A 24,264-nucleotide genomic window follows, 5' to 3' on the forward strand; every position below is an offset into this window, starting at 1 on the left:
TTCACTGTGAAGTGAAGGAGATGGACTGGATGGTCTCTGAGGGCCCTCTCCTCAGTTTTAACAGTCTGGGAGACAGAATGCAGTTAAAAAGAACCTCTGCCTGTGTGTCAGAAGATACATGTTGGGTCTCAGTGCCCCAACTCTCAGATTTTCCATTCTGTAAAACTTGATTCACCTATTCCAACATTTTTGAGTGTCTGCGTTTGACTGCAGGGATGGGGGTGGGTGGGGGCTACAGCAATGAACAAGACAGACATGGCCCCCTGCTCATCCAGCTCAGAAAAGCAGATGACACCTATACTGTGGGGTTGTTCTAATGAAGAAACTGAAGTGGACCAAATGGTGTATTAACTATAAAGTCTAGCGCAGAAGCAAAAGATGATCTCGACAGGGTTCCAATTTTTCTCAAACCCAAGGACAACAAAAATGTTAGCTATCCTGCTGTTTTTGAGTAAAGCCTGAGAGTGTATTTTCACTAAACCCAGTCCACGCAGCTCTCACCTCTTCCCTATGCCTCCATGTAAAGGTAGGCTGGGATTATCTGTCCTCAGATACAGGCACTGCCAGCTTGCTGAAGTCCGGTCCCTAGCCCACTTTGACAGGTCTCCATCCGAAAACCATCAGGCAGGGACTCAAGACGCCTGGGCTTTCCAGCAATCAAGTCACCTTGCCCAGTCATCTTCAGTTTCCACATCTGTGAAAGAGGCCACACATGTGAGGAAGCCACCTCCCACAGCTACTATGAAATAAGCATCGTATCACTCAGCATCGGGCCTGGCTCCAGGAGGTTCCACCTCGAGCCCTGGGCCACTCCTCGGGCTGAGTTGGGGCAGCGGGGCCACGAGGCCCGGTCTGGGTCCCGGCTCCAGCACTCATTTGCTAGGTGGCTCTGGGTGAGGTCACCGGGCCGCCCTACCGGTCAGCATTCGGTGGGGGGAGGGTGGGAGGGTCTGGACAGTCTCGAGACAGCCCCGGGGAGCTTCTACGTTGACTGGAGCAGACGAGGCCGACAGGTGCCAGGGACCACAGCCCTAGCGGCGCGAAACCGGCGCGCGCGCACGGCGGGGGGTCACGTGACGCCGCGGGGGCGGGCGGGGGCGGGGCCTGGCGCGCGCGGCTCCGCGGGTGAGAGGGCGGGCGGGAAGGGGCGGGGCCTCGGGCGGGGCCGCCGGGGGGAGGCGGGCGGGCGGGAGGGGAGGAGTGGAGATGGCGGCGGCGGCTGCGGCTCAGGGGGGCGGGGGCGGGGAGCCCCGGGGAACTGATGGGGTCGGCCCGGGGGTCCCGGGGGAAGTGGAGATAGTAAAGGGGCAGCCGTTCGACGTGGGCCCGCGCTACACGCAGCTGCAGTACATCGGCGAGGGCGCGTACGGCATGGTCAGGTGAGGGGCGTTCTGGGGGAGGGGGCGTCTCTGGGGAGGGGGTGGGGAGGGGTGCTGAGAGCTCTCTGGGCCTTGCGGACTCTGAGCATCCTGAAGAAGCTGGGGCTTCAGGAGGCTGTGGAGCGTCCCGGGCAGAGGGCCTTTGAGTGCTTTCTGGGGGAGGGGGGTCACTGCGTAAGGTCTCAGGAAAGGAGGTGTGGGAGCTTTGAACCGACTATTCAGTAATGAAGGGTAGGGTATCTGAGTGTATGTGGGGGACCTCTGGGGACCTTGGGGACACCATAGACACGGGGTGAGGAGAAGAGAATCAGTCTTCTTGGGGAGGTGATATCCTTAGTGAAGAAGGAGAGAGGGTCCCCTCGCTGGGGAGAGGATGCCGTGGATCACCCCCCAGTGAAGCTTGCCAAGGAGTTTGGGAAAAAAGAGCAAAGCTCAGGGCTGGGCGGGGTGGGGTGGGGCTTTGGGCCTGGGGCCAGGGACCCAGTGAGCCATGAGGAGTCCAGGAACACCTTCCTGCAACTTTTAGGAGGGGTCTGCGAGTTCTCCTATCCGCACTGGGTGCTCTGGGCCTTTGTTCATCTGGACATAGCTCTGCTGCCCAGGAACCTCCCCCTGACACCCGCCCCGGCCATGCCTCTCCCTTCTCTCCGGTCCCTCCTCCGACTCCCTCATTCTCACTGTATTTGCCTCATTGTCCAGTCCTCCACATCTCCCACCCCCTGGACCTGTCTTGGCTTGAGGGAGCCCATCGTGGGAAGGGGAGGATGAGGGGTCAGGGCAGCTCGACTGGAAAGGGTTGAGGAGAGGGGAAGTCAGTGAGCGGTCAGTCTCTTCCTCTGTTTGTGAAGTCACCGAAAGGCTGCCTGGCTGGTCCCCAGCTTTCTCCCTGGAGATCCCAGGCCTTCACAGCAGGAAGGAACCAGCATTGTTTATGACTGGCCAGAGCCCTCTCCTGCTCCCTCCCCGCCCTGCCAAGGCCTGGGTGGGGCCACCAGGCCTGGACACCAACATCTCTCTGGCCCTCTCAGCTCAGCTTACGACCACGTGCGCAAGACTCGAGTGGCCATCAAGAAAATCAGCCCCTTTGAGCATCAGACCTACTGCCAGCGCACATTGCGAGAGATTCAGATTCTGCTGCGCTTCCGCCATGAGAACGTCATCGGCATCCGAGACATTCTGCGGGCACCCACCCTGGAAGCCATGAGGGATGTGTATCCTTCACCTGGGCCAGATGGCTGGCCAGGCCCAGCCTCAGAGCCGGGCTGGGAGAATGGGGGCTTGTTTTTTCTTCCCTTCTTCCCAACCTCCCTCCAAAACAAACCCAGTAAAGGAAACTTTCCAGTGGTCAAGAGGCCACAGTGTAAGAGGGCAGGGAGGCCTCAGATGAATCCTGGCCTGCTGCGGCCAGGCAGTGTGGCCTTGGGCAAGTCTGTTCTCTAGATGCTGGCTTCGTAGGGGGCTGGGCAAGATAGGCTCTGTGGACGCTTTGTCCTCTGACATCGACAGTTCTGTGAGGAGATCCAGCCTCTGCCCACAGTCAGCTCTTTTGTTTAACAGATGGCAATTCTTGTTTCTCTGGGTCCTCAGACTGGCAGGAAGGCACGCAGGAAGAACACTGCCCTGTTCTGAGGGCCTACTGTGAGTCTGGTGCAGCTCAAGCCGAGTGCTTTGACGTTTTCTATTCTAGCTCCCAACTGCTCTAGGAGATGGGTCTCAGCAGCTCCATTTCAAAGATGAGGAAACTGAGACCCAGAAAGCTGAAATAAAATCAAGTGCTTCTGTGGCTGCCTCCTCCCCTCCCCCAGACGAGAACCTGTCACCTCTCTGGGACTTCCTGCTCAGAGTCCCACCCCAGTCACCTGTGGACTTGTACCTTGCCCAGGGAGGAACAGACCTGCCTTTGTGGCCCTCCCCCAACCCCCATGGCTTTCCTAGTTTGTGGTCCACTTCCTGCCTGGCTCTGTTAGGAGCTTATAACACCCATCACCTCTGCCCCACCCACCCCCGCCAGTCCCAGTCCTCCACCCAAGAGTGGTGATCTGTATTGCACTATCTGCAGCCCCCACCACAAACTGTGGGCAGGAAACTTCCACACTCACCCCCAGCTTGTCGTGTGACCTTAACCAAGTCACTGCAGCATGCCGGGCCTCTTCATCTTTAAAATAGCAGGGTTGGTCCAGGTGTTCTCAGAAGGCCCTTTTAAGCCTGACTCTGAAAGTCAGCCATAACTGAGTCTTCCAGAAACAAGCCACATGACGTTTATTTATTTATGTTTAATTCTTTTTTTATCTTAGAGTATAAAAGGACATTTACTCCTCTGTCTTCGGGTGTAGGGCCAAGCCCCCAGAGTAGGAGCGTGCTGCTGGGAAGTTTCTCCTCATTCGTCTTGCACAAACCATCCCCATAAGGCAGGCATTTATTTTTAAGCAAACATTTATTGCCTGCCAGATGGTGTTCATACATAATCTCATTTAACCTTCTCAACAGCCATGTGGTTCAGGCTTTTATAACAGCAATACTAGTTCACGTTTGCTGAGCATTTACAACGTGCCAGGCACCAAGCTGGCTGCACTGCCTGGGTCATCTCTCAACTAATCTTTACCACCACTCTCTAAAGAACAGTTTTTTTTTCCCCTTACTTTACAGATGAGGAAGAGAGGCGCAGACAGGGCTTGAGTTCCTAAAGCAAATGAATGAGCAGTGCAGGGGTGATTGACACTGGCAGGTGAACTCTAGAGTTACTTCTCTTAGCTGGGATGGTCTCCTGCTTCCCATAGTTTACTATAGTTTACTATCCCCATTTTCTCAATAGAGAGACGGAGGCCACAGAACTGAGATTCTTTGCTCAGGGTCACCAGCTGAGATTCAGTAGAGGCCTTGAGCTCCCCTGCTAAGTGTGGGCCTTGCCCAGTTCATGATATGAGCTGGCAGATCTGTTGAGTCCCAGGGGCATCAGCTGGAGGGATGTGAAACCTGGTCAGCAGAGTCTGTTCTTCTTAACCAATTGCCTCCCACTGCCCCCACCTGGGGGGCCTTTGGCACCCACCTCAGCTACATCGTGCAGGACCTGATGGAGACAGACCTGTACAAATTGCTCAAGAGCCAGCAGCTGAGCAACGACCATGTCTGCTACTTCCTGTACCAGATCCTGCGGGGCCTGAAGTATATCCACTCCGCCAACGTGCTCCACCGGGATTTAAAGCCCTCCAACCTGCTCATCAACACCACCTGCGACCTTAAGGTCTGAGGGTTGCGTGCCTGTCTCCTTCTGCCCCTGGGGTCTCAGGCTTCAGGTTGACCAGTGGTCCCCTTCCCGCCATGGGTAGGAGAGACATGACGATATGATTAGCTGGGCCCAGGAGGCCTTGAGCACTGAGTACAGCAGCCTGGTTTGCATTCTAGATCTGTGATTTTGGTCTTGCCCGGATTGCTGATCCCGAGCACGACCACACTGGCTTCCTGACGGAATACGTGGCCACACGCTGGTACCGGGCCCCAGAGATCATGCTTAACTCCAAGGTAGGGGGCCCACCCACCCCTGAAGGGAAGAGACCGGATCCCAGAAAGCCCTGGAGCCACCTCTGAGTCCAGCACTGACCCTCATGATGCAGGAAGTCTCCCCGCTGGGCCTTGTCACATTATTCTGGTCCTTGGGCTATGGAAAGAAACTGAGGATTCACTCCCCAGGTCTCTGCCCTCTGCCTCCCTGGCTGGTGTTGACCCTAGGGTCAGGGGTGCTGGCTTGGCCCAGGAACCCACCACTTTCTCCTCCTCCCCAGGGCTACACCAAGTCCATCGACATCTGGTCTGTGGGCTGCATTCTGGCTGAGATGCTCTCCAACCGGCCCATCTTCCCTGGCAAGCACTACCTGGACCAGCTCAACCACATTCTGGGTAGGGGGGATTGGCCAGCTAAGTGGGAGGGAAACTCGCTTACTAGAGGTGAGATTTCTTTAGGGTCAGAGTTCCCAGGTGGCTCAGAAGGTAAAGAGTCTGCCTGCAGTGCAGGAGACTAGGGATTCATCCCTGGGCCAGGAAGATTCTCTGGAGAAGGAAATGACAGCCCACTCCAGTGTTCTTGCCTGGAAAATCCCATGGATGGAGGAGCCTGGCAGGCTATATATAGTCCATGGGATCGCAAAGAGTTGGACACAACTGAGCGACTTCACTTCATTTCAGGGTCAGTGAGTCTGCAGGAGTCAGGTCAGGGGGACCACCATGTGTGGTCCAGGAGCCCCTACAGCATTCACAGTGTTTCACTGAGTTACAGATACTGTCCCCATTTGATAGATGGGAAATGCAAGGCTCCATACGCCCCACACTTAGGAAGTGCTCGGGCTAGGATTTGAACCTGGGGCTGCCCGATCCAGACCCCCTGCTCTTCACCCCCATGGTATTGGCTGGGAGATAATGGTTGGCCTGGAGCAGGCTGGTGGAGGGCTCTTATTCTTGGCTCCTTCTGTTCTCAGAAGGGAGTGATTGCTCACCAAGTCACCTGCCTTACCCACAGGTATTCTGGGCTCCCCATCCCAGGAGGACCTGAATTGTATCATCAACATGAAGGCCCGAAACTACCTACAGTCTCTGCCCTCCAAGACCAAGGTGGCCTGGGCCAAGCTTTTTCCTAAGTCGGACCCCAAAGGTGAGAGAGACTTGGGGACTTGTGAATAAAAACTGGGTGTAGAGGAAGGTACAAGAGCTCAGCGGCTGTCTGGGACACAGAGGCTTCTGGACCAACAGGCCTCTGAACGCAGAGAAGCCAAGCAGTGCTTCTGAGAGCTTCTCTGACCTTCCCTTTGACCTCTGACCCCTGCACTTCCTAGCTCTTGACCTGCTGGACCGGATGTTGACCTTTAACCCCAACAAACGGATCACAGTGGAAGAAGCACTGGCTCACCCCTACCTGGAGCAGTACTATGACCCAACGGATGAGGTGGGCCAGCTACTAGTGGCAGGGCTGACAGGTGGATGGGGGTCTTCCCTCGGTCCCTGCCCTGAGCCACCCCACTTCTTTGCCACCTCAGCCAGTGGCCGAGGAACCTTTCACCTTCGACATGGAGCTGGATGATCTACCCAAGGAACGACTGAAGGAGCTCATCTTCCAGGAGACAGCCCGCTTCCAGCCTGGGGTGCTGGAGGCCTCCTAACCTGGCTGGCTGCCTCTGCTCCTGGGGCCTGGTGAGTGCCTCCCCCAACCCCGCACAGATGCACCCTGAGACCAGAGTGCCCAACACGCCTCCATGCTGTCACAAGCCTGCTCACATCCACGAGCCACATGTTTGGTGGCAACAGAAGGGCTAGAGCCTGCCTCGGCCACAGACCTGCAGTCCCCAGCCTCACATGTCTCCCCCATGTCAACACCTTGCAGACTCCAGCCCAAGGTCACGAAGGGCCCCCCTCACCCACCTGAGGAAACGGAGCCAGGATTTGGCTCCCCCAGGGCAGGCAGAGAGGCAGGGGGAGCAGTGATTGCTTTGGGAGGAGCCAGCAGCACCCAGCCTGACCCACATGCCAGGCTTTTTTGCACCTGGTGTCCAGGTCAGCAGTTCACATACCTGCAGGAACCTGGCTGGGGCTACACCCACACTGCTGTCCGGCCCTCCTTTTGTTTCCTGTCTGTCTTTGGCCAGCTGTAACCTGATAACAGCAAGGCAGACACACCCGGGTTCCAAGCCCAGCTCTGCTACTTAATAAGGGCTGTGGGATATTGTGCAAGACATCTCACCTTGCTGCGCCTCAGTCTCCTGGAGACAGCCTGATAATGAGAGCAAACTCCTGCAAGTCGTTTGCCTGTATCAATTCACTTAGTCCTGATAGCAGTACCTTGAAATGGGTATTAATATCACCCGCACTGACAGATAAGGAAAGCCAGCTGCATGCCACTCAGCCGCAAGGTGATAGAAGGGAAGTGAGGGTCAGGGCTCTGGCAGGTCAGCCGCGGGTGCTAATGGTTCCTTTCCTGCCTGCCTTTTTGTCTAGGCCCTGCCTCCTGCCTGCCCCTCCCCTGCTGGACTGTTAGAAAATGGACCGTGTGCCTAGCCCAGACCCCTCCGACAGCCCAGGTCGGGGGTGGAGGGCGGGCCTGGCCACCTCCCTTCGCTTCGCTCAGGCGTCCTGCCTCAGGCAGGCCAACGCGCCCTTCCTTTCCTCCTCCCACCACACCCCCCACCCAGGACCTGAGGGGCTCAGGTGGCCCCAAAGCAAATTCCCCTCTGCTGCTCGGCCTCTGTCTGCCCGGCTCTCCCAGTGTCTGGTAGTTCTGGAATCCAGGGGCTCTGGTTGCCCCGGACCGGCTGAGGGGCGGTGGGGGAGGGGCGAGGAGGACACGAGTTGGGACTCAGGGTCAGCCCTGCCCCTCTCGCCTCGTTAAAACCCCACCCTGTTTTCCCTGAAGGAACATTCCTAAGGCTCAAGGGCTAGTACCCCTGAGGAGCGGGGGCCCAGGTCTCAACCCCTCCCCTACAAAGCTGCCACATCTAACGTCCCTGCTGCTTCCGTGTGCGGGTGAGCAGAGGTGGAGTTGGGGGCATGTGGCATGCCCAGGGCCCCCGCCCACCCCTGTGCCTGTGTCTAATATATAAATATAGAGATGTGTCTATGGATGGCCTGGCTCTGTCTGTGTTCGCCGACGCCCTGACCCTCACCCTTGCTGCCCTGAACGCTGACTCTCCAGCCCGATGCTTTACCTGGCATGGTGGCCTTCGGCTCCCCCTCTGGCCAGCCAGGGTTGAGGGTGGGAGTGGGATCTAGACTCCTGGACAGAGTGGGGTCTTCTTGTTCGGTCACTAATTCGTGTCCAGCTCCTTGCGACCTCATGGAATGCAGCCTGCCAGGCTCCTCTGTCTTCCACTCTCTCGCGGAGTTTGCTCCAATTCATGTCTGTTGAGTCGGGGTCAGTTTCCCCCTTAGTCATTATCTTGTCCCTTCTCTAATGGCTTCCTGTCTAACTGGCTGGAGGTGATTCTAGAGTGACTCAGGGACACCCTGCACACCCCCAGATTCTCTGGAAACGGCAAGGGGTGTATATATACTCTGGCAACAGGCACCAGTGGGAAGGAGGAGTGTAGTAGTGGACCTGCTAGGGGGAGGGTGGACTTCATTTCCCCGGTGTGGCCACGGAGACAGGGAGGCTGGGCTGTGCGAAGGGCCTGGGGTACGAGGCCCAGAGCTGCCTGGTCTCTTCTCCTACCTCTACCCCATCCCCAGCTCAGCCCTGCAGCCTGGCCTCTGGCCAGCAGCAGGCTCAGCAGGTCCCCAGGGGTGTGGTGGCGGCTGGTGGTGGAGCCAGCCTACATCAGCCAGGCAGTCAGTGAAGCAGCACAGTCCACTGGGAAAAGCTGAGCTCCGTGGCTGCCGGAGCCTGGAGAGGCGGCGTGACCATGAGCCCTCTGCTCTACTACGCCCTGCCCGCCCTGGGCAGCTATGTCATGCTGTCCTTCTTCTTCCTGCGCCGACCTCGCCTGCTACACACACCGTGGGTTCCAGCCTTCCGTCCCCGCCTGGGGGCCCACCGTGGAGGTGAGCTGGGCAGGTGAGGACTGCAAGGCAGGTGGACAGCAGAGAGGGGTATGTCCCAACGGCAGGATGTTTAAGGGAGGGCAGAGTTCAAGGTAGGCGGAGATAACGATGGCAGGGCAAGAGATGGAATAGGGAAAAAGACGCCGTTCAACCTGTCCTGACTGGAAGTGATGAGGCAGGGGGCAGGGGTTGTGGGGGGAGGGAGGCCTGGCCCCAGGAACCCACTCTAGCTGCCCCACACAGGAGCTGGAGAACGCCTAGAGAACACCATGGAGGCCATGGAGAAGTGAGTCCACCTGCCCGGCCATGCCCCGGGTAAGGTTGTGCCAGCTGTGTGAGGCATGATGCTAAGGGGTGCCATCCACTTCCTGATCTGGGTGACTGGAGCCCCCGGGAGTTGTGCAGTGCACTTCTACTGGCCAGAACTACCTGACATTCCCCTCAGCCTCCCCACCACCCTGCCATCTGGCTCATCCCCGTCCCCCAGCCACTTACTGACATTCGTTCTCACAGTGCCATGGCCCAGCGAGCAGACCTCCTGGAGCTTGACTGCCAGCTGACTCGGGACGGCGTGGTGGTGGTGTCACACGACAAAAACCTGTCCCGCCAGACAGGTGTGAACAGGGACGTGGACAGCCTGAACTTCGAGGTGGGCCTTGCCCCAGCCCCGCACTGCGCCCAGAGAACCAACCCCCCTCCATGCCCCTCCTGGTGACATGCTCCCTGCTCTCCCTAGGACCTGCCCCTCTTAAAGGAAGAGCTAGAGGTCTACTTCTCACCGGGTAAGAGCATGGGCTGCGAGCGCTGGGCTGAGCCTACTGGAGTGGGGTCAGGCCCTCAACCTCCTGCCCCCTCCTCTCCTCTGGGACCCATCCCCTCCCCCTGGGCTCTCACCCCCACCCCAGCAATCCTCCTCCCATCCTTCTCCCCACCACCCCCAGGCCGCTTTGCGCGCGGGGCCGACCGGCACATGGTACGTCTAGAGGACTTGTTCCGGAGGTTCCCGCGGACGCCCATGAGCGTGGAAGTCAAAGAGCGAAATGAAGAGCTCATTCACAAGGTGGGTGCCGCGGGCAGGGGTGGCCGAGGGTCCAGGGCTGGACGGAGGCCTGACTCCCCCTCCCCTGCCCCCTCCCCTCAGATAGCAGGCCTGGTGAGGCACTATGACCGCAACGAAATCACCGTCTGGGCCTCAGAGAAGAGCTCCATCATGAAGAAATGCAAGGCTGCTGTGAGTCCCCATCCCTCTCTGCGCCTCCCCAGGCAGCCTAGGCCAAGGGGGTCTGGGGTTGCTGAAGGAGCCCTGAGCAGGGTCTCCAGGAGTAGGGCTGGGGGAGGCAGGGGAAGCGTTTGACCAGAGGCGTGCCAGAGGGACAGGGCTTAGAACGCTGGGCCCAGATGTGGCTTTGCTCCTGAAGGTGGTGGGATTTCCTGAATGTCAAAAATTGTTCCCTTGCAGCCCAGGCCTCCTCTCCACTCCCCCCCGGAGCAGATTGATCCCCCTTCTTACTCCCCCTTGCCTCCTAGAACCCTGAGATGCCCACCTCCTTCACACTGAGCCGAGGGTTCTGGGTGCTCCTGTTCTATTACCTGGGGCTGCTGCCCTTCATCTCCATCCCCGAGAAGTTCCTCATCTGCTTCCTACCGACCATCATCAACAGGTACCTACTAGGTCTCCATCTATCTTCCAAATCCTCCCCCAGGCTTCTGGCCCCAGAAACCTGAAATTAACACATTGCTAATCAACTCTACTGCGATATAAAAAAGTTTCAAAAAAAGAGAAATACCCCCCACCTCAAACCCGATTGTGCAGGATCCCATGTAGAGCAGGAGATCCCAATGTCCCCAGCTCCCTGACTACCCTCAAAGATCACCCATTTTGAAGATAATGGTTCTCACCAAGCATTCATGAATACCAACCCCCCAAAAAAACTTCTATGTAAATGTGTGATAATGTGGATGGAGTTTTAGGACAAGGGTGCATTTATTCATCCAGTCATCCAACAAATATATCTTGAATGCCTCCTCTGTTTCACATGTACTTGCACTAGTAAATAAGACCAATGTGAATGGGGTAGGGCCCTCCACGAGCTTACAGTCTGCTTGGGGAGACAGTTATTAATTATAGCATCACTCTCTGATTCTCAAACAGAAAGGCATGTTCCTGCCTGGAGACAACGATTAACAAAGTAACAGCTGAGCAGAGTAGCAGGAATTTGGATACTTTGCCAGCTCTCCCTCTGGGACCCTTCCTTTGCCTTCTCTGTAGCTGTCCCAGTGCTTTCTACTCCCCTCTGTTGTCTTGAGGGAAGCTCCCAGCCAACGCCCACCCCCCTTCCCCGCCTCATCCCACAAAGAGATCATTTTACTGCAGAACTTGGGTGTATATCACGTTTTATCCAGGGTTTGTAAGGTGTTTTCACATCCTTTAGTTTATTTGAGCCTTACCTCGTACCACCCCCAGGAGATACAGGAATCATGACCCCCACAGGACCCGTGGAGAATCTGAGGCTCAGAGAGGTTCTGTAATTTGCCCAAGGTCACACAGTACACAGACCCTGCTCCAGAGCACTGTAACAGCCTCTAAAGTCACCCCTAGAGTGGGGCAATTAGGGACCAACAGCTGACCTGTGAAGTGCTGTCTGGCCTTGAAATTGGTCAGGTCTAACCATGAGGAACTTCAGACTGCCTATCCAGTTTGGGAATCTTGCTGGGTCGTGGCCCCAGCCCCACCATGGATGGGCTGTGTGACGTCAGGCAAGTCACTTTCGTTCTTTTAAGTCTCTGTTCTGTAAAACAGTGAGGGCGGAGGCATACCCTCAAAGCATGGAGTCAGGATCACTGAGCAGTGGGTGACTTATTCCTTTGCGCAACCACAGAGGTTCTTTCAGAAGGAGTGGGGTGAGACTGCTCGAAGGGTCACTACCACCCCACCCCACCCCACCCCTGTGACAGAGAGAGACCCCAGGGGCTGACCACACCACCACCTCTCCACAGGACCTACTTCCCGTTTTCCCGCTCAAGGCTGAATCAGCTGGCAGCTGTGGTTGCCAAATGGTGAGGTGGGCAAGAAGGCTGGGTTGGGTGGCCCCACAGAGACCCGTCACCGCCCTTCCCCTTAGTCCCCTGTCATCATGACCTCTGTGACCCTGCTCCCCTCCAGGCTCATCATGAGGAAGAGTCTGATCCAACATCTGCAGCAGCGAGGGGTGCAGGTGAGCAAGTGGTTGTTCACAGCGTGGGCCTGCTGGCTCTGCTTCTGACTGGCTGGGTCACTTGGCAGGTCACTGTCTGAGTCTCAGTTTCTTCATCTGTAAAATGGGGATAATGATGTTTTAAACTCCTGTGGATATGTAGGTGATACTTAGTAAGTGCATGATAAAGGATAGTCATTGTGATGATGATGGTGTATGGAACTGTCCTGATTCCTGATGAGGGGGTCTGGGAAAGATCTGATCAGCCCACCCCCTCCTGTCCCCGAGCATCAGCTCTGACCAGGTCATTTAATTAACAAACCTTGGTTGAGAACTGACTGTGTTGAGACCACAGGTACTGTGGTCCCGGGGAAGGAGAAGAGAGTACCATCAGGGGCAGGGGAGGAAAAGCAGACATTTACAGGGGCAGCCCATGGACAGAAAGGGAACAGAGTGCTGTCATCTGTGGGGCCAGAGAAGGCCTTCTGGAAGAAGTGAGGAGCCAGCTCACAGGGAGGGGAAAGGGAGAGTGTCTTGGCAGGAGGCTCAGTGTGTGGGAAGGGCAGGAGAAGCAAGAGGCCAGCAGAGGAACTGAGGGGCCCCACCAGCCTGCAGTCTGGAGAAAGTGGCACCAGGGACCTGGAGAAGGTAGCCCGGGAACCTCAGTGAGGAACTCAGACTTCAACCCAAAGGGAAGGGACGTTTTTGAGGGTCTTAAGCAGGGGAGAGACCTGATTCAATGGAGCCTTGTTGAGTGAGGGTCACTCCGGCCACCATGTGGAGGAGGGATTGTGAGGGCCAGCGTGGAGGCAGTCACTGGGTAGCTGATGGGACTGGGGCTTAGGTGGCAGCAGCGAGGATGGATGGAAGGGTTAAGTCACAGACAGGCCCAGACTCAGCCACTGATTGGATGTGGGGGTGAGTTAGGCCTGGGGATGACATAGCTCTTTCAGATTAGGTTGCCTGCTCTGCCATCTTCATTGTAACTCCGGACGGTTGGACTGTCACTCTGATTTGTCAAAGTAAGAAACTGAGAGGTTCAGCCAGTGACTTAGCCCAGGCTACAAATACCATCTCCACCTGCTTCAGTGCCCACAGGAGAGGACTCAGGAGGCAGGGAAGATGCAATCTGAGCAGCAGCAGATAGGGGCAGGTTGGGAGATATGGGCAGGCTGGTAAATGTTCCACTATCAACTTGAGGGGATGGGAGGAGGGAAGCCTTGATTTGAACATTAGGTAATTTCCTTGCTGTATACACTCCCACCTTGGTGGATTTTAGGCTACCAACATGAATTCACTGAATGGAGTTGGAAAGAGATATATCATGTGGTAGCATGATACATTATATAGCATTTCCATCTTACACATTCGATAGAGGTAGATGACTTCCAGAACATGAATGTAGTAATCAGGAAGCGATGAGTTTTGAGTGTTTATTATCTTTGTTTTGAATATAATTTATTGACTTGTAAGTTTATATAATACTTAATAATGACTGTGTTTGGACTTCCCTGGTGGTCCAGTGGTTAAGACTCAGTACTTCCACTGCAGGGGGTGTGGGTTCAATTCCTGGTTGAGGAACTGGAGATGCCCCCACTCCCTGCAAAAAAAAAAAAAAGGCTGTGTTTAATAATCAGTTTACAAAATTCCTGAAAATGTAAGGATCAGCTCCAGCATCCGGATACAAGGGGGAGTGCCTGGTAAAGTTTTTGGGAAACTTCAAGCTCCTCCCTCCCCCCAGGTGGTATTTTGGTGCCTTAATGAAGAGTCAGACTTCGAAGTAGCCTTCAACCTGGGGGCCACTGGCGTCATAACTGATTACCCAACACTCCTGAGGTGCTACCTGGACGGCCGTGGACCACCTGCCCTGGCTTCCTAACCTAGAGGTTCCTCACCCTCTCCTCTGTTTCTCTTCCCCAATAAATATATTCTTTTCAGTCACGTCTCTGTGCTTGGGGGGATGGGGGTGGGGGAGTAGATTCTAGAAGACTACAAAGATGGCAGCTTGTGACGGAAGAGGCCAGCTGAGGGCCACAATCTGAGGCCCTCAACCACCCTGAGCCACTGGTTCCACTACATTCCAGTTTGAGAGTAATGCCACGCCCTGTGCCAACCTGGCCTCCACTGTACTCAGGAATGTCTCTTGCAAGGCCCCCTGCAGCTTCAGGGCCACAGACAATGGGTCCGTTCTCCTGAGGACATTAAGAGCCCCAAGCACACAGCAAAGGACGTGACTTGCCCCAGCGAGCCACCTCACCTGGTTTCAGAGGATGGGCATGGCTGCCCATCTGCTACCTTAGCCATTCCAGTGTTCCATTCCCAGGTCTCCCACTCCAGAAGCTTCAATTCCTGCACCCCCTGGAGCCCTACTACCCTATTCATTTAATGAATCACATATTTCACAAAAATTATCAAGTAGGCTAGGCAGGGTACTGGGACCAATGCAAGGGACAAGACAAGTCTAATATGGCAGACACATGTTTAAATATTTTCATTTTAAACCCAGTTCAGAGGTGAAAAAGGGGAAGACAGTTAACCCAGCCTGATAACCCTGCAGGGCATCCGAGGAGGCTGTCTGGAACAGGGGACGCACAACAGTAGGAATGGGCTTGTTCTGAGGCTCTGGCTTCCAGGGTTCTAACACGGATGGATACCTTTAGCTTTTCCCATCCGAGAGTCTGTCCCTAGTGCTATCACAAGAACCACGGACCAAAGTGAGAATCTCAAGTTTACTCTTTATCAACCGGATAAGCTTTGGGGAGCTGCTGGACCTCTGTGGATCTCAGCTCCCCTGGAAAATGGGAACAATAGCAGAAGCTACCTCCTCCGATTGCTGTGGGGTTTAAGGGAGAGGGCATGATCGGTGGGTAAACAAAGATATTTTGACTATTGTTTCCCGGGGCCGTGCGTCCAGTCCAGACACCATCTTCCTCCTAATCCTAGGTCAGGTCAGGTATCTCAGATCCTCGCCCCTTCGAGGACCGCGGGGGGCCAGGTGGGCGACCAGGCCCGGGTCGTGGGGCAGGCCGGCTGGGTTTCGGGCCGCAGCCGCATTTCCGGGCCGGCTTGGGCCGGGAGCAGGGGGAAGGGCAGCCCAGGCCTGCGCTGGCCGCTGTGTGACGCGCCCCCTCATTTGCATGCTGCACGCCGATTGGTCACGGCGGCCGCCGGGACCAGAGGCCGGCCCCCTCCCCCTCCCGCCGCAGCGGCGGCAGCAGCTGGTCTCGGTGTAAACAAGTCGCGGCGGCTGCGAACCCGGGCCGGGGGGGACGGCGCCCACCAGGAGCGCCCCCCTCTCCCAGGCCAGGCCACCCCGGCGGACCGGACCCCCGCGCGCCCAGGCGAGGTGAGGACCGCATCGTCAGGGCTGCGCGTCGCCCCGCGCCCCCGCCCCGGCGGCGAGGACTGCCCCTTCCCTCGGCGCCCGCCCCCCACCCCCGCTCCCCAGGTGAGCCCCGGGGTCTCAGGTAAGGCTCCGCGATGCAGGTAAGATCCCCTCGGCATAGGCAAGGCCTCAGCGCCCCCGGGTAAGAGCCCCTCCCCTCCTAGATGACCCTCCACCCTCAGTGAGGCCTCCTGCTTTCTCCAGGTGAGGGATCCTCTCCCCAGGTGAACTCTCTGGACCTCAAGGGAAGTCGCCCCCAACCCCTGCAGTTCAGATGAGGTCGTAAGGACCATACAATCCCCAACCCCTTGCAAGCTCCCCCTAAACAGAGAACTGACAGTCATCTATTCTGGAGCCCCTTCCTCCAGTTTCAATTGCCAGGTCAGCAGGGGTGAGGCCGAAAGCAGGTGGGTGACTCATTTGGGACTCCTCCTAGCCTCAGTTTCCCCGTTGATGCAACTCGAGGCCTCCTCCGTGAGTCAAAACTGAGAGCTCTGGCCCCTGGAGAGGCTGCTGGCTCTGGGGAGAGAAGACAGCAGCCAAGTGTGACAGAGAGAGTCCCCGTGGCCCAGGGCGTGCCTGCGTGTGTGTAGCCGGGGTCCTGACAGCCCACTCCGTCCCCTGCAGGCACTGGGCTCCCTCTGCTCCCCGTGGGCCGCTCCCCGCGTGGGGCCACTGCCCCCGGCCCCCGCCATGGTGCGGATTTCAAAGCCCAAGACGTTTCAGGCCTACCTGGATGATTGTCACCGGAGGTATAGCTGTGCCCACTGCCGCGCTCACCTGGCCAACCACGACGACCTCATCTCCAAGGTAACCAGGTCACAGCTGGGGCTGGAATGGGAGACTAGAGGGACTGCCTGGCAGCTCCCCACCAGTAGCCCTGACACCCCTTCCTCTCTCCCTCCCACCCTTTAGTCCTTCCAGGGCAGTCAGGGGCGCGCCTACCTCTTCAACTCTGTGTGAGTATCCACTCTCCCATCTCCCTTTCTCTGACCTCTGTTGTGACTTGTGACCCCTGCCATCATACTGAGACTCTCAAGAGTCTCCTGGTTTGGGTAGGAAGCTGTGCTCCCCCTTCTCTTGAATGCTAAGGACAGATACAGTTGGATCCAAGCTAGAGGGAGACTTTGTGATGGAGGGACCCTCCCTGGGACTGCTCCCATGTCCCCACAGGGTGAACGTGGGCTGCGGGCCAGCCGAGGAGCGGGTGCTGCTGACAGGCCTCCATGCTGTCGCTGACATCCATTGCGAAAACTGCAAGACCACTTTGGGCTGGAAATATGTGAGTCAGTGACCTCTGACCTCAGGCTAGTCTTTGACCTGACCTCACATCACCTCCTCCTCACAAGCAGTCATCTGGTAATCTTTCAGGGTGTACAGGCCCAAGTCATCCAAGTCAAATTTATCTTTTCATCCCTTGACCATGGTCTCTTCTCTCATATCCTACAAGGGCTTTTAAGGTTTTTCTCTTAACTCATCCTTCTCCTCCCAGGCACAAGCATTCCCATTTTTGAGATGAGGATATAATCAGAATGACTGTTTATTGAATACTTATGTGCCAGACACTGTTATGTGCTTGGCATATTTTATCTCATTCACTCATTACAGCAATCCTGTAGGTAGTCTGTTATTATCTTCACTTTACAGAAGAAGAAAGGAAGGCCCAGAGATGTTAGGTAACTTCCCCAAGGTCACACAGCTGGTAAGTAACAGAACAGGGACCAGAATCCTCATTTTCTCTCTCTCTCTTTTTTTTAACTCCAAACCCTTGACCCCCAGCTTCCTATTGCCATTCAGAGGATCAGGGAAGTTGCCCAAGGCCCTACAACAACATAGAGTTTGGGTCCATGAGCCTCCTTTTTCACTGCCCTCATTGCCACTGCTGTTGTTCGGGGTCTGATTTCACTATCCTCTCATTTCCTTATTGGTAGTAGAGGATAAAGGGACCCCCTGGCACCCAAGGTTGTTATGGGGATCAGATTAGATGCAGCAAAAGGAGATGCTCTTGGGAAATTGCAAGAGACAGGAATCCTCGGGCATCTCTTGGAGCTGTAGTGCCTCTGGGAGGTGAATGCCCCAGGCAGAGACAGAACCTTGCCCTGAGTTAGTCCCTGGCCCTGCCACAGATTTGCTCTGTGTTCCTGGACAGGTGGTTTGCCCTCTCTGGACCTCTATAGAATAAAGAAGTGGCCTAATCCAGAGGTCAAAAATTCAAGTGCTTGCAGGGCCAAGCAGATTCTGTGGATCTGCAAAAGGGGTAACGTAGATCTCCAGAGGGGGACATTCTGGCCAAATAGAATGAGCACGGCCTTCCCCGTGTTTTAGTATTTGAAAGTTATTTTTATTAAACTCTCTGTTGGTTGAACAAAACATATGCATAGGCCAAAATTGGTCCTGAGGCTACCAGTTTGTATTCCCTGGAACTTTGGAGAAGCTTCCATATCCTCTCTATTGGAGCCAACATTAGCATTAATACTTGAAAAGTAGCTGTCACTCAGAGAGTTCTGTCTATCCCCTATTAGATTCCTGGCCCTGCCATTTACCAGCTCTGTGTCTGTGGGCAGGTGGCTTGGTTTCTTGGGTGATAGTTTCCTCATATGTAAAATGGGGCCCATCATATCCACTCCCCAACCCCTACCCTTTTGGTTAGGCCCTGCCCTACCTCCAAGCATAACAGCCTCTTCCCTCCTTTCAGGAACAGGCCTTCGAGAGCAGCCAGAAGTACAAAGAGGGGAAGTACATCATTGAACTCAACCACATGATCAAAGACAACGGCTGGGACTGACCCCTACTCCTGACGCATGTGGCGCCAGCCCGGCCTGGCCGCCAGGGGGCGCCACTGGCTTCCCTTCACCCGAACGGAGCTCTGGACCCTCAGGCCCCCTTACAGAGGAAGGATCCAGCTCCTGTACATATATTTTATTGCATGCACTGTGACTTTGGGGGGAGATCGGAAGGTGGACAAAATGGACGACACCCCCGCACCTCCCTGCGATCTGGCTGGCTTGGATCTCGTTTTTAAACCCCTTCCTACCCCGCCTGCCCTCTAGATATGGCCTGTGTGCTGCTCTCTTGGCCCCAGTGCACCATCTGCCCTGTGACGTTCTCCTCCCACCGGGCCCCTCTTACCCCACGCGTGTCTGCTCCCCTTGTTCTGTAGCGTTTGTACATAATAAAACAATGGAGTGGAGACAGCCCCAGGCTCATGTGGAATCCGGGAAGGGGGTACTCAGATGCGGATTCCTGCCTCTATAGACCTGTTCCCCTTTGAGTCCCGGAGGCATGGGGTAGGCACTGCGGTCAAAGCTGGGATCCTTCGCTCCTGGGACTCAGCTGTCTTCTTTAGCACCCGCGGCGGATCTCACTGCCGGCAGATTCCCGAGCCCTTTCTAGCTCGTTAGGCCTTGACCTCAGCCGATCGGCATCTCCTCAGCCTAAGCGTTTTGACGCCGCCTAGGGGCAGCTCTCCTGGGAGGCAACCGCGTCGCGGTTGAGACAGCCCACCTCGTCTCAACTACAGCTCCCAGCGGCCCCAGCGGCATCCGCCTGTCCCCTTCGCGCCGTACGTCGGCGCTCGGCCTGCTGGGAAGTGTAGTTCCGAGTGTTCCCCAACGCGGGACCTTCTGGGAAACTCGGGAGTCCGCGGTCAGAGACCGTCGAGCTGTGAGCGTCTCTAAACTTTTGAGACTTGGCCGAGGCTGGAGGTTTTAGAGAATGGGAGCCAGGAAGGACTCCAGCCTTCAGGCCTCGGCTGCGGACTCCTCGGGGTCTCCAGTGCCCCGCGTAACAATAAGCTCAGGCCGCGTGCCTCCAGCCCTGCTCCTTCCCTCCAGTCATGCCTCCTCCCTCCAAGTCTCGTCCTCCAAGTGAAGGGGCGGGGGGGGGGGGGGGGGGGGTCACCTGCCAGAGAAGTCTGGAGCGCCAAGGTCTGCCCCAGGACTCCAGGCTCCATCCCATGGTCCAGGCCCCGCCCCTCAGTAGCTTATCCCTAGCTGGGGCTCCCCCCGTGGGAACGGGGACCAGCTGGCCGGAAGCGCCAAACTGCGTCCCTGTCGAGCCCCGGGGATCAATCAGGCCGAGGAGTTAATTATGTAATGAGGGGGCAGGGGGTCGGGGCTAATGAAGCCTGGGGGGGAGGGGAGGAGGGGAGGGTACCCAGGTATCCGGCCCCCTCTTGGACCCCTTCCAGGCCCCAGGGGTCTCCACCCCAGCCTAACTCCAGGGCCCCAAAGAGGGGAGGGGCTGTGATCCTGGGTCTGGAAGGGGCTGAGCTGTGAGCTATAAAGGGGGCATCTCTCAGCACTGGGGCACTGTAGGCAGCGTGTCCCGAGGCCAGACAGGACTACTCCATGTACCACCCACGAGAGTTGTACCCCTCCCTGGGGACTGGCTACCGCCTTGGACCCCCCCAGCCTGGGGCAGATTCCAGCTTCCCGCCTTCCCTGGCAGAGGGCTACCGCTACCCTGGTGAGCAGAGAGAACTGAGCTCGGTGTAGGAATTGGGGTGGGGGCTGTGGCCCTCAGCTGGCCCCTCATTCTCTTCCCATCTCCAGATCTGGACACTCCCAAACTGGATTGCTTCCTCTCTGGGATTGAGGCTGCTCCCCGAACTCTGGCTGCTCCCCCACCTCTACCCCCACTGCCCCCAGCCCTGGGCACTGAGCCGCCACCCCCTTCAGCCCCAGAGGGCCTTCATTCACTCCCTGGAGTCAGCCTGAGCCTGGAGAACCGGGAGCTGTGGAAAGAGTTCAACTCCGTGGGAACAGAGATGATCATCACCAAAGCTGGGAGGTGAGGGGGCTGGGCCAGGGTCAGAGAACCCAGTGTGTTCCTGGTGCGGGAAGGGCAGAGCTCCTGGTGATGGGGCTGGTGTGAGGATTTCTAAGGGGGCTAGAGCTGTGCCTGAGTTCAGAGTGTGACTGTGGCCTGGGTCAGGGGTCATTCTGTGGCAAGGGTCAAGGGTCAGTCTGTGGAGTCTGGCTGGTTTAGGGACTAACCTATGGCAAGGGTCCTAGATCTTTCTGGGCTAGGAACAGAAAGTCTGACTGGGCTATAAGTTAGTATGTGGCCTAGATGAGGGGTCAGTCTGCACCTAGATTCAGGATTCAGACTATAATGGGGATCAAGGGTCAGCCACTGACCAGCACCAGGGAAGTCTGGCCAGGATCAGGGGTCAGTATGTGACTAGTTCTGGGGTCACCTTGGAGGCAGGGATATGGTCAGTATGGTCAGTGGGTCTTTCTCTAGCCTAGGGGCTCAGGCACTAGCACGTGAGTCCTCTTTTTATTTTCTTTGAAGCAAGTTTGTCCAGCAGCTGTAGATTCTGGTGCTGAAGATGAAGCAAGAGCAGGGTAGGGAGCAGAAGGCTCCTGGCAAGATTTCTGGGGGAAAGGTGTGTCACTCCTGCTTCTGCAAGTGGAGTTTGAGGGGTTAGGGGTCCAGACTCTGCTCCTACCCTGCTGTGTGACTCTGGTCACATCACCTGACCTGTCTGTCCTGTTTCTCATCTGTAAAATGGGATGAGACAGGTTTACAGCTAAGATCCTGCCTTCTGAGTTCTGATTCCACGTTCCTCGAGTCTCTGTGACTGGATGAGCCAGTGGCTATGCCGCCTTGCTGCTGCTGTGCTCACCCCCGACTAGTGGATAGCTCCAGGACGCTCTGGTCCCTTCCCCCATCCAGGCGCATGTTCCCTGCTTGCCGAGTATCAGTAACTGGCCTGGACCCCGAGGCCCGCTACCTGTTTCTTCTGGACGTGGTTCCGGTGGATGGGGCTCGCTACCGCTGGCAGGGCCGGCGCTGGGAGCCCAGCGGCAAGGCAGAGCCCCGCCTGCCTGACCGTGTTTACATTCACCCGGACTCCCCTGCCACTGGAGCCCACTGGATGCGGCAGCCTGTGTCTTTCCACCGAGTCAAGCTCACCAACAGCACGCTGGACCCCCATGGCCACGTGAGGCCCAGACTGGGACCCCCCGATGAGGGTTGGGCTGGGACCAGGGTAGGGAGTCACTCCTCTTTCTTCCCTCCCAGCTGATCTTGCACTCCATGCATAAGTATCAGCCCCGCATACACTTGGTGCGGGCCGCCCAGCTCTGCAGCCAACACTGGGGGGGCGTTGCCTCCTTCCGCTTCCCGGAGACCACGTTCATCTCCGTGACAGCCTACCAGAACCCACGGGTGAGTGATCCTGATGGAGCGGGTGGCACCACCCTGCTCTGGCTGCAGGAGTCTTGACTCTGGGTGTGCGGCATCCCCTCCCCTGCCCACCCAGATCACGCAACTGAAGATTGCAGCCAACCCCTTTGCCAAGGGCTTCCGGGAGAACGGCCGAAACTGTAAGAGGTGGGCATCATTCACTCATTCAGTCATTGTCATCAAACGTTTACTGATTGTGTGCCGGGCACTGTACTGGACTCCTGGAACCCAATGTAAGTAAACACGTGTTGTCACTCACTGATCTGACAAATACTTATTTAGCACCTGTTTCTGTGCCGGGCACAGTTCTAGGAAGTGAAGATGCAGCAGTGAACAGAACAAACCAAAGCCCCTGCCCTCGTGCAACTGATACTCTAGTGGGCAGAGCAGACAAGTAAACAAGAGAAATAAATATGTTAGGGATAAGTTCTATAGAGAAAAGAAAGCAAGGAAGATCAGGACTGGAGAGATGAATCCTGGAAAGGCCTCACTAAGAGGACATTTGAGAAGACTTGGAGGAAGCATGAAAGGGAACCATGTGAATATCTGGGAACATGCCAGGGGCCTGAGGTAGGAGCATACTACAGTATGGCTGGTATGGAATGAGAGGGGTAATAGGGAGCCAAATTATGGTGGGCTGTAAAGGTTTGGTTAGGACATTAGCTTCTTCTAACTAACCCTACCCCCTCAGAGCTGGCCCTTGCCCTCAAGACACTTAAAATCAGCCAGAAGAGATAGATATTAACTCAAGGATCACCCTGATGAATATAACAGTATCACTCTTGACAAGTTATCAGGGTAGCCCAGTGGAAAGAACCTGCCTGCTAATGCAGGAAACGTGAATTTGATCCCCGGATCGGGAAGATTCACCTGGAGAAGGACATGGCAACACACTTCAGTATTCTTGCCTGGGCAATCCCATGGACAGAGGAGCCTGGCGGGCTACAGACCATGGGGTCGCAAGAGTCCGACACGACTTAGTAACTAAACAGCTGCTGTTTTCTAGTCATTTAATTCTCTGGCCTTCCATTCCTTCTTCTGTAAAATGGGTATAATAATGGCACATACCTGATAGGGTCCCTGGGTGAAGTGCCTGGCACCTGGTAAGTGCCATTACTACCATCATCATCACCATTATCATCATCACCATCATCATCACTGTCCCCCAGGGAGCGAGACGCCCGTGTGAAGAGGAAACTGCGGGGCCCAGAGCCAGCAGCCACAGCGGCCTATGGGAGTGGAGGTGAGTGTCGTTCCAGAGGTGATGGGACCAGGCCTGAGATGCCGATCCTCAATCCGCTCTGGCCCTTCTGTCTCCCCAGATGCTCCAGGTGGTCCCTGTGACTCCACACTGGGTGGGGATGTTCGGGAGTCAGATCCCGAGCAGGCCCCAGTGCCTGAGGAAGCTGTCCGTGCCCCAGCTCCGCCCTGCAGTGGCCCCAGTGCTGAGGCCTACCTGTTGCACCCTGCCGCTTTCCACGGGGCCCCCAGTCACCTTCCAACCAGGTGAGTGGGTCAAGGGCACAGGGCTGGGCTATTCCAGGCTGGGCCAGGGGGTGGGGAGTCCCCTCTCCCCTGTTCTGATACCTCTCCGCTCTTCAGGAATCCCAGCTTCCCGGAGGCTCCAGACTCTGGGCGCCCAGCCCCCTATTCAGCCGCCTTCCTGGAGCTGCAGCCCGGACCAGCAGGCTCAGGATATCCAGCAGCAGCACCCCCAGCATCCTTTGCCTCGCACTTCCTCCAAGGGGGCCCCTTCCCCCTGCCCTACCCTGGGCCTGGGGCTTACCTGGATGTGGGCTCCAAACCAATGTACTGAGCCTTTGCTAAGCCCCCTGCCTCCCTCCCCATCTTCCAGTTCCCTTCCCCCAGGTCTGTTGCCCCCTCACTTCCACTACCCCCTCCCCCACACCAAATGGCTGCCTTGGGCCTCCCCCACCCCACTTCACACTTTGATTTCGCTCCCACCCCCCTCTGGCTTCAAAGCTCTGGCTAAGCTGCTGGGAGTCCAGCTGGGGCCAGCTTCCCCTTCCAGGCTCTCACCTCGGTGTGAATGGAAGGGGCTCTGCCGGCCAAATGGGGCCTGGGACCAGCACTCCCACCCTCAGCCTCACCCTTGGGCTCTGCAAGTCCTACCCCCTCCCCAGGGCGAGCCACACGGGTCTGTTCTCAGGTCCAGAGTATTTTTGTTAATAAAACTCTAAAGACATCAGTGCTCTGGGAACACTGGGCTAATGGTCTTTGGCCCTGAGTGGGGCTGGGTGAGCAGAGGTTTTGTGAGGAGACGCAGGCCCCAATTGAGACTTGTCATTTCCAGCTGCTTGACCTTGTGCATCTAAGTCAATGCTCAGGGTCTGCTTCCTCTTCAGGAAGATGGAGGAATCTGTCTTGACATGCCATTCTGAGAATTAAATGGGGCTGCCCGAGAACCCAGCCCTCTCCCTGGCACTCAGGAAGCCCCCAGGAGTGATCACTGTCACTGGATGGGGACCAGGAGGCTCTGGGCAAGCTGACTGGCCTGAGCCTCACCTTGCTGGCAGGATTAGGGTTCTGGGCCATCAGAGTCCTGACATGAATCCCAGGTCCCAGGCTGGTA

General features: G+C 56.6%; 4 protein-coding genes across 7 annotated transcripts; all 4 read left to right on the plus strand.

The window, feature by feature from the left end:
• Positions 1 to 1,187: 1,187 nt before the first annotated feature.
• MAPK3 (mitogen-activated protein kinase 3) lies at positions 1,188 to 7,981 on the plus strand. Its single transcript, XM_043914656.1, has 9 exons — positions 1,188 to 1,379; positions 2,408 to 2,590; positions 4,431 to 4,620; positions 4,782 to 4,898; positions 5,159 to 5,273; positions 5,890 to 6,021; positions 6,203 to 6,312; positions 6,404 to 6,557; positions 7,359 to 7,981. Exons 1-8 carry the CDS (start codon positions 1,207 to 1,209, stop codon positions 6,524 to 6,526), a joined length of 1,143 nt encoding a protein of 380 aa, XP_043770591.1. The 5' UTR covers positions 1,188 to 1,206; the 3' UTR covers positions 6,527 to 6,557; positions 7,359 to 7,981.
• Positions 7,982 to 8,368: 387 nt separating this feature from the next.
• GDPD3 (glycerophosphodiester phosphodiesterase domain containing 3) lies at positions 8,369 to 14,028 on the plus strand. Of its 3 annotated transcripts, none has more exons than XR_006343097.1 (10): positions 8,369 to 8,897; positions 9,141 to 9,183; positions 9,411 to 9,546; positions 9,634 to 9,679; positions 9,839 to 9,957; positions 10,039 to 10,128; positions 10,425 to 10,558; positions 11,895 to 11,959; positions 12,061 to 12,112; positions 13,833 to 13,919. XR_006343097.1 is itself a non-coding variant. In XM_043914657.1 (10 exons), exons 1-10 carry the CDS (start codon positions 8,759 to 8,761, stop codon positions 13,968 to 13,970), a joined length of 957 nt encoding a protein of 318 aa, XP_043770592.1. In that variant the 5' UTR covers positions 8,369 to 8,758; the 3' UTR covers positions 13,971 to 14,028. The 3 variants fall into 3 exon arrangements, 2 of the variants coding, with proteins under 2 accessions (XP_043770592.1, XP_043770593.1); XM_043914657.1 differs by having other exon boundaries at positions 11,895 to 11,954; positions 13,833 to 14,028; XM_043914658.1 differs by having other exon boundaries at positions 8,755 to 9,212; positions 11,895 to 11,954; positions 13,833 to 14,028.
• Positions 14,029 to 15,302: 1,274 nt separating this feature from the next.
• Positions 15,303 to 18,671, plus strand: YPEL3 (yippee like 3). Of its 2 annotated transcripts, XM_043914660.1 has the most exons (6): positions 15,303 to 15,437; positions 16,104 to 16,286; positions 16,392 to 16,435; positions 16,650 to 16,758; positions 17,124 to 17,178; positions 18,172 to 18,242. In XM_043914660.1, the coding sequence occupies exons 2-5, from the start codon at positions 16,170 to 16,172 to the stop codon at positions 17,154 to 17,156; spliced, it is 303 nt and encodes a 100-aa protein (XP_043770595.1). In that variant the 5' UTR covers positions 15,303 to 15,437; positions 16,104 to 16,169; the 3' UTR covers positions 17,157 to 17,178; positions 18,172 to 18,242. The 2 variants fall into 2 exon arrangements, with proteins under 2 accessions (XP_043770595.1, XP_043770594.1); XM_043914659.1 differs by lacking the exons at positions 15,303 to 15,437; positions 17,124 to 17,178 and adding an exon at positions 15,441 to 15,558 and having other exon boundaries at positions 18,172 to 18,671.
• Positions 18,672 to 19,371: 700 nt separating this feature from the next.
• On the plus strand, positions 19,372 to 23,889 carry TBX6 (T-box transcription factor 6). Its single transcript, XM_043914661.1, has 8 exons — positions 19,372 to 19,943; positions 20,030 to 20,267; positions 21,159 to 21,426; positions 21,507 to 21,653; positions 21,748 to 21,818; positions 22,841 to 22,914; positions 22,994 to 23,177; positions 23,274 to 23,889. Exons 1-8 carry the CDS (start codon positions 19,826 to 19,828, stop codon positions 23,485 to 23,487), a joined length of 1,314 nt encoding a protein of 437 aa, XP_043770596.1. The 5' UTR covers positions 19,372 to 19,825; the 3' UTR covers positions 23,488 to 23,889.
• Positions 23,890 to 24,264: the final 375 nt, after the last annotated feature.

This window comes from Cervus elaphus, chromosome 10 (genome assembly GCF_910594005.1).
Source record: "Cervus elaphus chromosome 10, mCerEla1.1, whole genome shotgun sequence".
NCBI lineage: Eukaryota > Metazoa > Chordata > Mammalia > Artiodactyla > Cervidae > Cervus > Cervus elaphus.